Below are 13022 nucleotides of genomic sequence, written 5' to 3' on the forward strand. Positions count from 1 at the left end.
AATAACCATGGATATAACTCATTTGTGAGCTATATGAAGACGGTCACTTTTTAGCCCATTTATGCTCACCACCATTTCAAAGTCACCATGGTCCACTTCATTCTGCTCCTGACTATCCGGTCTAACCTCCTCGATTCCATTGAGCACTGATGACTGCATTTTGTCTTCTGCGTCATCGTCATCGTCATCATCCTTGTCTCCTGATAAACAAATAAAGCCACTAAGTCTAAAGGAACTGAAACCTTTTATTCCTGTGTGTGCAGTCATTGTGTGAGGCCTGTGAAAACGTACCGATTGGAGTGTTAGATCGTGGGGGAGACGGAAGGGTTACATGGCGCCGCTTGTTTCTCGGCCGAAGAACTCTGATCAATGCCTGCTTACAAGCAAAGCTCACTGCTGTGTCCTGAAAAAAAAAATCCATTTGTATTATTACTTAACTGGATGAATATCATAAAAAATAATCAATTTTGCTATAATTAAATCAGAAATACTAATAACTAATATTGACTGCATAGAATAATATACACACACACACACATTTACTTACAGGGCAGAGTAACATTTGCATGTAGATTTTGGAGGCCACGTTGATGTAATCGAGCTCACAAGTGCAGTATGCATGTATAATGTCCACCAGGGCATTTACAGTTGCCTCCACATGAGTTAATCCTGAGAAAAATACCAACATCTGCATTGGGGATGTTGTTTTTATATACCACAATAAAACACGAGTGCTTGCACATACCAGGCAGGCAAGCGGGAGCGAGAAAGGCATTCTTGGGTTTCAGGGAATGTAGCTTCCAAAAGTTATTCATCAGTTGTGTGATAAAATTGTGGCTTTCACCTTCCACCTGTTTGTGGCCATCATCTGTCAAGTCTGCATTTATCAGACCAAAAAAAAAAAATCCATGATGCATTAAAAAAAAAAAACAATTTAGAGCGTTATCTATATATAAACCTCTTACCGGAATCATGGTGAAGTAACTTTGATTCTGTAAAATGCACCAAGTTGTTGGGCCTCATGATTGCAATAGAGCGAGCGGTGATCACAAGCCTCTGGAAGACATCAGGGTCAAGTTCTTTACCCTCACGACTGCAGCTGTACAGACATTGCACTGCATTGCTCAGCAGGGACTGGTCCTGGAGAGGGGACAAAAAAAGTTTCTCTAAACTTCTTTCTTCTTTACTTACAGGCATAATTCTATCATATACAGTACGTTTTTGGTTTACCTTGTGGTTGTGGTAGGCGGTGCGACTGGTGTGCAAGCTGGCAAGAAGCCCCTTAGTCTGCTGCTGCACCCCTGCTGGAGTTGGCATGGACAGGAGCAGGGTGGCCAGTTCCAGTGCAGCAGCCTTGTTCTTCTCCTATATTACATTACAGATTAATATTCATTCATAAAAGTCATAGCAAATGTACAGTAATGTTTTTATTGAGGATCACCTTTTCATTGGAGGAACCAACAGCAAAGCAACTTTCCAGAGCTTCAAGAGCACTGACCACCAACCTGCAATATAGAGAGTGAGCGTCAAAGCCAGGACTATCTTTGATGTAACCTAAAGTAACCAAGGAGCAAGTGCACAAGTCAAACTTAACTGCAAAATTGAATACAAGAATGTTGTCAGGAAAAACAAAAAGATGGTGCATGTCTCAGGCATGGACACACAAACAGGCTTACATGCACAAAACCATACAAAAAGAGCAGAGAAAGGGCAGTTACTAACCGGTCCAGGGTCGATAAGGACTCAGTTTCACAACTTTTTATTGAATATTTGGGAGCAAAAGACAAAAGAACAAAAAAGTGTGAGGATCACAGAAAGAAACAAGTTAAATTAAATGACTCTGCTAAAACACAAATGAGACACATGCAAGAAAGATGAATTTGCTGTAGCCATGCACCAATGACTCCAAATACGACCCGACCACCGTTAATTTAAAACAACTGCAGCTAAAAAGGTTAGGAAAAATAAACGAATAATGTACGCATTGAGTATATATTGTATATACAAATATTAGCAGAGAGGAATAGCAGTGAAATACTATTAGATCAAAGCCGTGGCATGACTTAAAGAGGACCCATTATGCTCATTTTCGTTGACGTCCCCTTTATAATTTACAACATTTCATGATGAGTACTGCAACTGCTTCTTCATGTTATGTTATTCATGTTATGTGTATTATTATATTAAGTGTATTTAGAGGCTTGATATGGCAATAGTCCCATCAATACCATGACTTGCAGAAGAAAAAGTGGAAAGTCGTACCTCTCCAACACCGTGCCACTGGTGGTGGTTGGGGTAGCAATGTCGGCATCAGAAGAGCCGTTGCCCTGGTTGAGGTTGGGACTGCAAACGTTGTTAACCGAGGCTGAGGAGAAGTCCTCTGGTGGATCCTCAGGCCAACCAAACTGCTCTTTTGTTTTTCCATAAACCTTGATCGAATCCAGCATGGTGACTCCAGCTGGGTCAACGGATGCTCCAACTTGCATGGAAAAAAGGAAGTTGGAAATACAGGAAAGGTTTAGTGCAAAATAAAACACTCATATTGTATCCTTGTTCAACAAGGTTAAAAAATGGGGATCACTGTTTCAACAATGGCTACATTTGCACAAAATACACCATGTAGAATCTTGCACTTACTGAATATTGACAGCTTCTTGTCAGCCTGGAGCGCCTCCTCTCTGGTGAAGGGGAAGTCAAACCAGCGTGCCCTCGTCAGATTTATCTGCATTGTACGGCCAAAGACCTCCACATAGGAGGGAGCCCTTTCAATGGCCTGAGTGCCCACTTGCACCCGCATGCCTGTCATCACCATTGAGCTGTTGTTGTTGACCGCTTCCACGGTGAATCCCCCAGGCTAGACGCAAAGCACACAATTGTAAAGAGATGTAATGTTGTGTATTTCCTGTTTGTGTGCACATTGTAAATAAAGAAGAAAACTAATGTGGATATGGTATGATAAACAATAAGAGAGCCTACCTTGGTGTTCGCCACATACATCCCAGTGGAGTTGAGTCTGTGTTTGATCTGCTGTCCATTGTAGACCTGCAGCAAATCATTGCCACCAAACTCCACCTCCGTCAGCTGCTGGTTGTGTTCGAAAAAGTCAACTGGGAATGTCACCTGACTGGATGTTCGGGTTGCTAAAGACATATGTGACATTTAAATTCAATTAAGTTTAGTTTAGTTCATCCATCAAGGCATGGTTGTCGGTAACCAGAATGTATCAGCCCTTTTATAATGGTGGTTTGCTCCTATATTATGAGCGTGCATCAAACTCACCAGTAGCAGCGGCTTTGCGCTTGCGGACAGGCTTCATGATATTGATGCCACAGCTAGGCTGCAGTGAGGGTTGGAGCCAGTGGGAGGTGTTGTCTACATTGGCCATGTATATTCGCAGGCTTCCGTCCTCACACAGAAGGATCATGGTCGTGCGCTGTTGCTCATTACTGGCAGTATGTCGAATTGCTACCATGTCTTGAATCTGCATGGAGAGGAAACCATCATGCATTAGGAAATAATGTATGGAGCAATTACATGGCAATAGAGACAAGAGAAATGATTCATAACAATATGCAAAATAGCACATGATATAGTAATGTTGCTGTTTTATTTTATATTTTCCTATTGGCCGACTTAACAACTTTACCTTAGCTTTGGCTGGTAAAGTTTTAATTTCCTGAATGAGAAAGGTGTCAGGCTTAACCATAATAACCAGTGGTATGCCCGTTGTCTGCTGCACACAGCACACCAGCCCTGGGTGGTTCATGACCTCAGACCACTGGCAAAGTGCTGGTGACATTTTACTGCTGCTGCCATTGGAGCTGAAAGAGGCAGGAAAAGGATGTCAATGCCATTCTCCCAGCTATTAAAAAAAACATAATTGGGATATGTGGAGAAAAAGCCTTACCTCTTGATATTGATGGGGAATAGTCGCTGTACATCAGTGGTACTTCGACTCACTGTGGCAGCAAAAGACTTTCCTTGGCTGTAGCTGAAGAAAAGCATCTGGAGCACATGGGAGTAATAGACAGAGACCCCACCTCCAGCAACCTGACCATTGCTATCCTTCAGGTCTTCATGGTTTATTTCTAACACGTTAGTGACGTAGAAAGGACCATGTTGAGCACTGCTGGATTCATCCATGACTTGGGTGTACATGTAACCAGCTGAAGACATGATAACAATGATGTTCTTTCCTTCCTCATTGAAAAGGAATGTAGCATCCCGGATCTTAGAACTTGGCAGGAGGAAATAGTACATGGGACTCAGTGCATCCACGGATAAGTCGTAAATCTGTTCAAGAGAGACAGATGACAGTGAAGAAAACAGTTCAGTAAATGCACTTGTTCTAACTCATACCTTAACAAAGTCAGCAGTGATGATTGCCAGCTCCGTTTGTGAGCCTGGCAACCAAATGGCCTTGATGATGAAGTTGCCTGTAGCAAGTTGGGGGTGCAGCACCAGATGGTCTGAAACGGAGCCTGTGCTGCTGAACGTAAGCACATGGCAATCCTGCAAAAAAGGGAAACCCAAAAACATATAAATACAAAAATCGGGTTAAGTTTGGTTCTTTAGCCTTTAACTAAAATATAAAGAAAATACCAATCATGTGTAAGAAGAAGAATGTACCTTGAGGCCGCACACAGCCAGGTAATCTTCATTGCAAGGGTTGCCCGTGAGACTGAGGACAGTGAAGGGGACAGGAGCAGAAGCCAGACGCGTTAAAGTCAACTTCCTCTTGCTCGAATCGGCTTGCTTTAGGAGGGTGGACAGCTGCAGAACCGTTATCTGGAAGGGAGACAAACTGGGTCGTGAATTGTTCTTGCAAGAAAAAAATTTGTTGATTGACAAAGTCGTATGACAAATATTTACCCCAAAAAGTTGTAGGGAAGCAAAATGTCAGTGTCATAGTTTGTGATGCTTACCTTTCCCTTTTCATGGCTGACTGCAAGGTGTTGGCGGCGGCCATGAGGAGATGACAAGACACACATGGCAACACGCCTCAGTACATGAGCACTAATGAGCTGGCGTATTGTTTGTCCTTGATCGCCACTGTAGTTCATCCTCACGTTCTCAAAAGCCCCTTCCTGAGAGCCAAGAGTGGGTACCTGACAAGAAAGTGTAACAGTGAAGTCAAGAGAGGCCCTGCATCTTAAATTCTAATCAGGGACTAATTCACTCGCATATGCCCCTAGAAATTACCAAACTTCTTTCAGGGCTCACTTCCAAATGCACAAACCTCATTATCGGAAAACATTGTCATTGTTTAACAAAAGAATAATACATTTATAGGTCAGAAAAGTGGAAAAAGCATAATAGGTCTCCTTTAATAATAAAAAAAAAATGTTATCCAAGAAATTTGAAATTGCTCCCAAATTTTTTTTATTTTTTTTTTAGGAGCACCTGTGCTTCTAGTGAAAAAGCTAAGCGTACAGCCCTGTTAAGATATGCAACCAATAAAGATGACCCTACCATTAACTGATCTGTCATCTCCACACTTTTGTCTTGAGTGTGAAGTTCATTGAGGGCTTGCTGTGCCCGGCTGCTGCTTCCTACTGCTGATGCCTGCTGGAAGTTGGTCTGAATGGCTTCCATTAGATACATGAGCATCTCCAGTATGACGGCTGCAGTAGACGATGCATTCTGTTTAAGAAGTTCAGAAAAACAGTGACACGGTGAGAAAAAAAATGTGCAAGTACTAACTGTGTGAAGGAGTAAGCTCAATATTTTCCTCACCACTTGGGAGAGCAGTTCCTCCTGGCAGCCTTCAATACTCTTGCACACAGTGCTTTTCTTGGGTCTGTCCTCATCGCCAGGTTTGCCATCACAGATGGTGACCTTGCCTTTATCAGAGGGTGATGCATTCTGGTGACGGCCAGCACTCTCGGGCATGCGCAGCTCGCTCTGGAACGCAGAGGATTCCTTGAGAGTGGAACCCATGCCACTGCTTGGGCTGCGTTTCACTAAGGCCTGTTGACAACATAACACAATATAAACCAGGAGAAAGCAAAAAAATCAGACGCTGACATGCATGTGATATAGAATATGAGAAGTCAAACAGTTTCTAGCTTCAGAGCATTGGCTGTTTACAATTAGGAAATTTTAAACAGGTATAGCTTAGTAAAAGAATTGAAAGTGTCACTGCCTTTAAGTCACACAAGACAGAAAGCATTAGCACAACAATTACTGTGCTAAAAGTATGTTACTGCATGCAAGAACAGTATACTGACACATTAAAGTAAAACATCAGCAATATTGATTACAAGGTAAGCAAAACCAGTATCATTAAAGCAATATGGCCACAATAACATAACATGTGGTTGATGGTTTGCTCATTGCATGCAAACAAAACAATCAATTAGGCTTCACTATGAAAACTGGCCTGTTCAGTAAATCAGCTAAGCAATGTAACATGATTGTTTTCATTTACTGGGAATGTGTGTTCTAGCTACATAGCCCTGAACAAATGAAATGACTGGATGGAAGTTAATGGGGGAATGACTTGCAAGCCAAAGTTACCGCTGTTGTTCTCTTCCCATGATGACCTGAGGTATTCGGTCTCACCTGGCAGCTGCCATCCTCTTTGGCACCGCAGTCACAGAAGAAAGAGCCATATTTGGCATAGGAGATCTCATGGTCTTTATGACAGACCTTGGCGCACACAGTGCACACACCTACCCCATCCACCATTTTACATGTGTGACAGTGGTACCTATAGAATGAAATGGGCAAGATGATGCATAATGCACCTGTTTAGTACTGACAATGTCACTGCTATTTCCACGTTTTAGGCAAACTAGAAGAAATTAATAATGCATGGCTGTTACTGTTCCATAAAAAGTAGTCAAATTGTTTATCATCTCATCCCTTTTTTAGTCATTGTCTTTTAAATAACAAAAAATTAAACAAATGTAAATATAAAATAATAAATATCTAATAAAATGTCTTTACCAGTGCTGGTTCATGAACTCTTTTTGAGTAATGGTGAAGGTGCAGAGTTTGTTGCAAAGAGAGTCTTCATCCTGTCAGTGAATGAAATGGTGTTATACATTTTGCAAAAACATGTGCATCAACTTAAAGAGGACCTATTATGCTCATTTTCAGCACTTTGTATTGAGCTGTGGACTCCTATAGAGCAGTTACACACGATAACATGCACTTTCTAGATTGTCCAGCTGGATTTCCTAAACAGTCTGTTTTAATTTATTCCACCCATGGCATGCCTCCGGGCACGCTCACTCTACTGTGATTGGTCCCACTCCCGAGGACTTCCAGACTTGATAACTAATGAGTTGATAATGTAAAAAATCATAAAAAAATGTAATAAACCCTTTGGAGAGCTACTTGAAAAGTGGTTAGGAGACCCCTGACTTACTGTGTATTAACTGAGTGGTAATGTAGGTCCGTGCAGACAGACAATCTTCACACAACATAGGTAGTCGAAATGTGGCAAAATGTAGTCATTACATGTATTTGTGGGACTACCCCACCGACCGTGGCAGAAAAAGGCTACTAGAAACTCCAGTCATCAGTGAGCTTGTATTTTGCATGCCGCGGGCATGATGCTCCCTGTATGCACTCTATAATGCTACATGGACAATCGCTGACTAACACAAAAATAAACAGCTAGCGCTTCTGACTCTTTAAATGACCAAGTAACATTGGAAAGGCAGCAGACTGTAGCAACAGTTTGGCAGATAGTCCAGCTTCGCCCATGCTCACAAAACAGTTCCATATTTTTCTCTTCACCTGGTGAAACTCCAACCACTTCTGCCTGACGCTTGCCTCTTTAGGCACGTTAGCTTTCCCTTAAACATGAACAAACCTGGAAGTTGTTGCTCTGTGCTCTGAGCTAAGGCTTACTGTGACATCACAGTGAACTGAGCATTCAGAGCCATCCCAAACTTCTTTCAGAGCTCACTTCCAAATCCGCAAACCTCATTATCTGAAACTTTGGCATGGTTTAACACGATAACACAACATTCTAACTACATTTATGGGTCAGAAAAGTAAAAAAAAAAGCATAATAGGTCCACTTTAACATTTTTTGTATGAACGTAAGTAGCATATTACATAAAAACAATTCTGCTGCTCTTTCAACTCACTTGCATTACTTACTAGATCTTAAGAAAACATGTCCTAAAACTGTAATGTGAATCCCATGATTAACTTATTTTTTCAGAGTGTTGACTAAATAAGACCCCTTTTAGAGGGGTAGGTACAAACAAATGGGCTCTCACAGAATCCTCTGCCTGGGAATCATCATCTTCTACAGCGAGTTCTTCCACCCAATCTGAGTCCACCTCCATGGCCTTCTCTTCTCCATCCATGAGCAATGTTGAGCCACCTTGACCATTGCTTAGCCTCAGGGCATTCATCACATCCGCCAGATAGGAGATGATGTGACAGGAGCATTCCAACATGCTGGCATGCTGGAATCAAGTCGTCAAAATCATTACTTACATTTGGCATAATAATCCTTGACATAATGAACAGGTAACTACAAAAACATACCTTTCCCTGGGACATGTTTGTGCTCACTTTTTCCACAACATTCTTTTGAGTTAAATACTTTTTGCTGTAGCAGAAACAAATTGGGAACACTTTAATTCATGTACTTCCCACCATTTCACAAAAATAATGCGAGCATCAGTCATTATCAGTGATAGCTTACCATCTGGCGAGCCAGTCAATAACTGCCCTATGCAGTTGCAGGTGGCCTGCACCTTGCCCTGCGCTAGCTAGAGTGGCCATGATGACCATTAGCTCAGGGAATCCTGTTCCATCCCCGCTGGCCAGCATGTCAGTTGCCATGGGGATTAGTGTGCTGAGGAGGACCGTGCATACTCCTTCCCCCACCTGGCTGTTGTCCCGCACTATATGGGTGGTGAGGAGCTGCAGAAGCTGTCGATTTTCTTGCACTATTTCCAGCTGTTCTGTGTCCTTGGGTAGGGTGGCTGTCATGCGCGTCAGCCAGGATTGCAAAAGAGAGGGTTCCACACAAGCAAGCTGTGCCAAGGAGCCGCAAAGACAGAGCAGACTGGGGTTTGGGCTCTTCTCCGCTGGGGGAAAAGCATTACCAAGAAAGTTCATTGACTCCAACGTGACAATAATATAGATTAACAGCTTTGTACACAGACCAAGTACTTTAAGATTTACTATTCAACCTTGTGCTTTCCAAGCAAAAATATACTATAAATCTACAAGCTGACAACAGCAGACTTACTTAGCTGGAAAAGTTTTGTGAAGAATTTCAGCACCCTGTTGCAGAATTTTGCTGACAGGTTTTTGTTGGCTGTTGCCATCATAATTTGGACAAGCTCACCACTGCAAAGAGAACATAGTGAGGAAGTTGTATTCTGCATCTCCATCTGCATTCAAATAATCCTGTGTCATCAGTTGAGACGATACCTGAAGGAAAAGAACTCTTCCATGGCCTTGCGAACCTGAATGCTCTCCAGCTGTTTTTCAAGGTACTGAAGGCATTCCTCAAGGACGGACTCATCCAAACCGCTGGAATCATGACAAGTCAAGAAAATATTGCTGAAACTAACACATACTAAACAAACGTAATTCAGAATTTTTGAATATATGATATCAATTACCTGTTGGGGTCTGAGTGATTTGCAATGATGTTATAACACCCGGTGACCAAACGTTCATAGATGCGGCCAAGGAAGCCATCTGACTCGGATGGACCAAGGATACGCTCCAGTGATGTCGTGCTGATTTCTGCCACACTCTCGGTGCTGCTCTCCAGTAGAAGGGGCAGCAGTGTTTGCACAATTTGAGAAGGATTGAGCTCTTCTGTGCTGAAAGACGAACGTCAAAATAAACAAAGGGAATCATTCATTAACATTAACGACATTAATATATCACATATAATAATACATTTACACATCACATTTCTTGCTGAATATTCAAGCACTTACACAATAAGATCGCCAATGAGACGAACCAAGGACAACAGGATGTGTTTCAGAGAGGATGCCAGAGGCAAAGACTGGCAGCTCAGAGTTCCCAGGTGTGCGGCTTGGATGGCACTGATGTAACTCTCCGATGGAATGGTATCGTTGGCAAATGCATTTCGCTTTGATGGAAAACAAACCACAATAAATACCATATGATTGCTGATATGCTAGTCAATGGCCTACTGTTTCTGATCTGATCACATACCCAAGAACCGATGTTGGGGAACTCATTGGTATGGATGCTGTTCCATGTCTCACATATTGCTTGAACAGCTGGAGGCAAGTTGTGCATAATATTCTGCCCTGTAAGTGTTCATTTTTAAGTGTTAATTTACTGTTAAACATTCTGTTAAACACTAATTAATGGTACAGATACATACCCAGCAGGTTGGCCTTGCAGCGAGTGGAGCCAATGGACAGCACAGCAGCATAACCTTGGAGCTTGGCATCTGTCAGCTTATTTTCTCCCTCCTCCGGGATGTTCATTAGTAGATAAGACCTGAAACAATTCAGCCTTTAATACGGGGCTAGCCCAGTTTACCAAACTTTGTGCCAAAAAATGTACCAAAAATGTGGTTCTTAATGTGAACCCAAAAGACAAAGGTCACCTTGTAAAGGCTGTGTAGACATCTGCAAGCTGTAGCGTGGCAGACATCAAGTTCTTTGTGATCTCCGACGACTTGTGAGCGTCTGCTTCAATGGCAACCTTTGACAAGTGCTCATCCAGGGACACCTGCACTTTAGAGATGACTGCATCTAGTGTGTAGATCGCTTGTAGTGAGGGCAGCTGATCGAGTGGAACGACGGCATTCGGGTCTACACCGGAGAAGGTAGAAATCTACAACAGTAGAAGGAGGGCTCCATCAATAACTGGTTTAGACCGTACTGTTCATTCATGATGATTATTACCTGTCTGGCAATGTACTCCTCTGCCAGCTCCACATCATATTTAACTTTGCTGCACTTAGCTACAGTCATTTCAACCAAAGTGGCTGCTTGGTCTGCTTTCATTCCCTGCTTCACCAGGTGTTCCTACCACAGATGACATGGGCAAAAAAGGACAATATAAGGACAAGAATCATTTCCACTGCCAGATATAAATCTTTAATAATTAAAAGGGGCCTATTATGCTCATTTTTTGACCCTTTGTATTGAGTTGTGGTCTCCTATACAGCAGCTACACACAATAACCCACACAGAAAACTTTTTAGATTTTCCAGAATCTGCACCTATTCCAGCTGTATTTCAATATTTCAATACAATATTCTGACTAAATTTATGGGTCAGAAAAATAGAAAAAGATAATATGTCCCCCTTTAACAGTGCTCTAAATAATACTTCAACAAACCTTGATCCAATTCACATAAGTGGCTACTCGGAGACGTGAGGACCATCGTAGAGTGTGCAGGATGTCACTCTCACTGGGATCCCCACATCCAGACTTGAGCTGCTCCATGTAGGCTTTCGAAGGTGGTAAAGCCCCCAGGATCCTCCACAACACTAGGAAGAAGTACTGAAGGGAACAGGCCTCCTGCAACACGGTTGTGTTTATTCATACCACATCGGATACCACTGACACGTGTATTTAACGCTCAGGTGACCAAAGTGTGACCTTGTTATCGATTGGCCTCGGGCACATTGTGGAAAAAAATTAAACCAAACAAAATACAGCAAAAATGGGAAAAATAAAGCAACAAGGCACAACGTAAAAACAAACTGAAATGTTAGTACTAGGCCTGTCAACGTAAAAACAAACTGAAATGTTAGTACTAGGCCTGTCACGATAGTGGATATATCGATTTATCGTGTGTGCATGTTTTATTCAAGTGTTTTTTTTTTATTTTAACATTTAAGTATTTTTTAACAGAGACTATCGATATCATGTAGCCTCGCTGGGAGTACTTCCTGTTTCTCAGAGTGTTTTGCTGTACAGTTTTTGTAAAAAAGGCTCGATCATTAAAGCTCACATTGTAGTTGGTTAATATTCCGCATTATACGTTGGTAGTGTATTGTCTGTTTTGATCCACCTATTGTGTTGCTGTGTGTCTGCAGTCTCACCATAGGAGTGATGGGTTTGCTCTCCTGCCTTCTTGCTGTATCAAACTGAGAGCCAGCTGCCAGCAGTGAGATTAGCCTAGCATAAAGTTCATCGTATTTCACCACTCCGTTGAACAGCTTTGGAAATACCTAATAAGGGGGAAAATTATGCACAGTGATTTTTTTTATTTACATCACCTAAAACAAATACATATTAGAAAGGAATGATGTCTGACCTTGCTGTCTAGTCTGCTGATGTCATCTTCGGATGCCTCAGGGGACAAAACGCAGTAGAATTTGGGCTGAGCATTTGAACCTAGGAAAGGGACATAAACATATTGCTTGATCTGTTATGTGCCAACATCATCAAGTTTGAAGTGGTCCATCCCTCTTGGAGAATTTAGCTTGTGAGTGAAACATTTCCACTCACTGGCTGAGCAATGCTTGGCCCAGTTTTCCTCCACCTCCCTAAGCCCGTAGTAAAGCGGGAGACTGCTGCGTTTGCTACCATCCTGCAGGGAACTTGGGCCAGTTGATGGTGGTGTGAGGAGGTTGTACTGCACCTACAAATAATATTGAGAAGCTAAATATCTTATTTCCTTTTCAGGCATACACATTTAAATAAGCAGGTACTGTTAAGGAATGATCATGTTAAATGGTCCTGGGATGAAGACGAAGGGAAAAAAACATAAATCAGCTATTCAGGATGTACCTGTTCAAAAAGGTAGAGTGGCGCCTTGGAGTAGTGGCGCAGCAGGTAGTCAAAAACCAAGAGCAGGCGAGCCAGGTTGAGGGGCACAGCCTTCAGCTGGCTGTCTCTGCTCTGTGCCACTTCAGTGATGGCCTGGGTGACCAAGGTGAGCACGGTCCACTGGCCACGCTCTGACAAATTGTGGAAGAGCAGTAGCATGAGTTGCAGGTGCTCCACATTAAGGTCATCCTCTCCCTGAACAGATCCCTGAATGGTGTGCTGTTTCAACGTTCCCAAAAACCTACAGCAGAAACAAAAGTGAA

General features: G+C 42.4%; 1 protein-coding gene across 12 annotated transcripts in view; it reads right to left on the minus strand.

Annotated features, from left to right (window-relative positions):
• ubr4 (ubiquitin protein ligase E3 component n-recognin 4) overlaps positions 1–13022 on the minus strand; it is a 39633-nt gene that overhangs the window by 17783 nt on the left and 8828 nt on the right. For 5 of the 12 annotated variants that reach the window (XM_058084302.1, XM_058084297.1, XM_058084300.1 and 2 more), the window contains 37 exons: positions 12721–13000; positions 12439–12571; positions 12245–12324; positions 12030–12158; positions 11320–11502; positions 10881–11003; positions 10580–10809; positions 10352–10470; positions 10177–10274; positions 9933–10090; positions 9606–9812; positions 9412–9513; positions 9227–9327; positions 8675–9062; positions 8515–8578; positions 8241–8432; positions 6952–7022; positions 6520–6712; positions 5737–5970; positions 5473–5643; positions 4926–5108; positions 4630–4788; positions 4360–4512; positions 3908–4293; positions 3647–3821; positions 3280–3481; positions 2977–3140; positions 2638–2854; positions 2263–2479; positions 1723–1755; positions 1442–1505; positions 1231–1365; positions 966–1140; positions 746–877; positions 548–669; positions 292–403; positions 70–200 (listed from right to left, as the gene is read on the minus strand). In XM_058084302.1, the coding sequence (XP_057940285.1) occupies positions 70–200; positions 292–403; positions 548–669; positions 746–877; positions 966–1140; positions 1231–1365; positions 1442–1505; positions 1723–1755; positions 2263–2479; positions 2638–2854; positions 2977–3140; positions 3280–3481; positions 3647–3821; positions 3908–4293; positions 4360–4512; positions 4630–4788; positions 4926–5108; positions 5473–5643; positions 5737–5970; positions 6520–6712; positions 6952–7022; positions 8241–8432; positions 8515–8578; positions 8675–9062; positions 9227–9327; positions 9412–9513; positions 9606–9812; positions 9933–10090; positions 10177–10274; positions 10352–10470; positions 10580–10809; positions 10881–11003; positions 11320–11502; positions 12030–12158; positions 12245–12324; positions 12439–12571; positions 12721–13000 (6016 nt within the window). The remainder of the gene's footprint in view (positions 1–69; positions 201–291; positions 404–547; positions 670–745; positions 878–965; positions 1141–1230; positions 1366–1441; positions 1506–1722; positions 1756–2262; positions 2480–2637; positions 2855–2976; positions 3141–3279; positions 3482–3646; positions 3822–3907; positions 4294–4359; positions 4513–4629; positions 4789–4925; positions 5109–5472; positions 5644–5736; positions 5971–6519; positions 6713–6951; positions 7023–8240; positions 8433–8514; positions 8579–8674; positions 9063–9226; positions 9328–9411; positions 9514–9605; positions 9813–9932; positions 10091–10176; positions 10275–10351; positions 10471–10579; positions 10810–10880; positions 11004–11319; positions 11503–12029; positions 12159–12244; positions 12325–12438; positions 12572–12720; positions 13001–13022) is intronic. The other 7 variants (XM_058084303.1, XM_058084301.1, XM_058084298.1 and 4 more) reach the window with 6 other exon arrangements.

The sequence above is a fragment of the Doryrhamphus excisus genome, chromosome 10 (genome assembly GCF_030265055.1).
Source record: "Doryrhamphus excisus isolate RoL2022-K1 chromosome 10, RoL_Dexc_1.0, whole genome shotgun sequence".
NCBI classification, from domain to species: Eukaryota; Metazoa; Chordata; class Actinopteri; order Syngnathiformes; family Syngnathidae; genus Doryrhamphus; species Doryrhamphus excisus.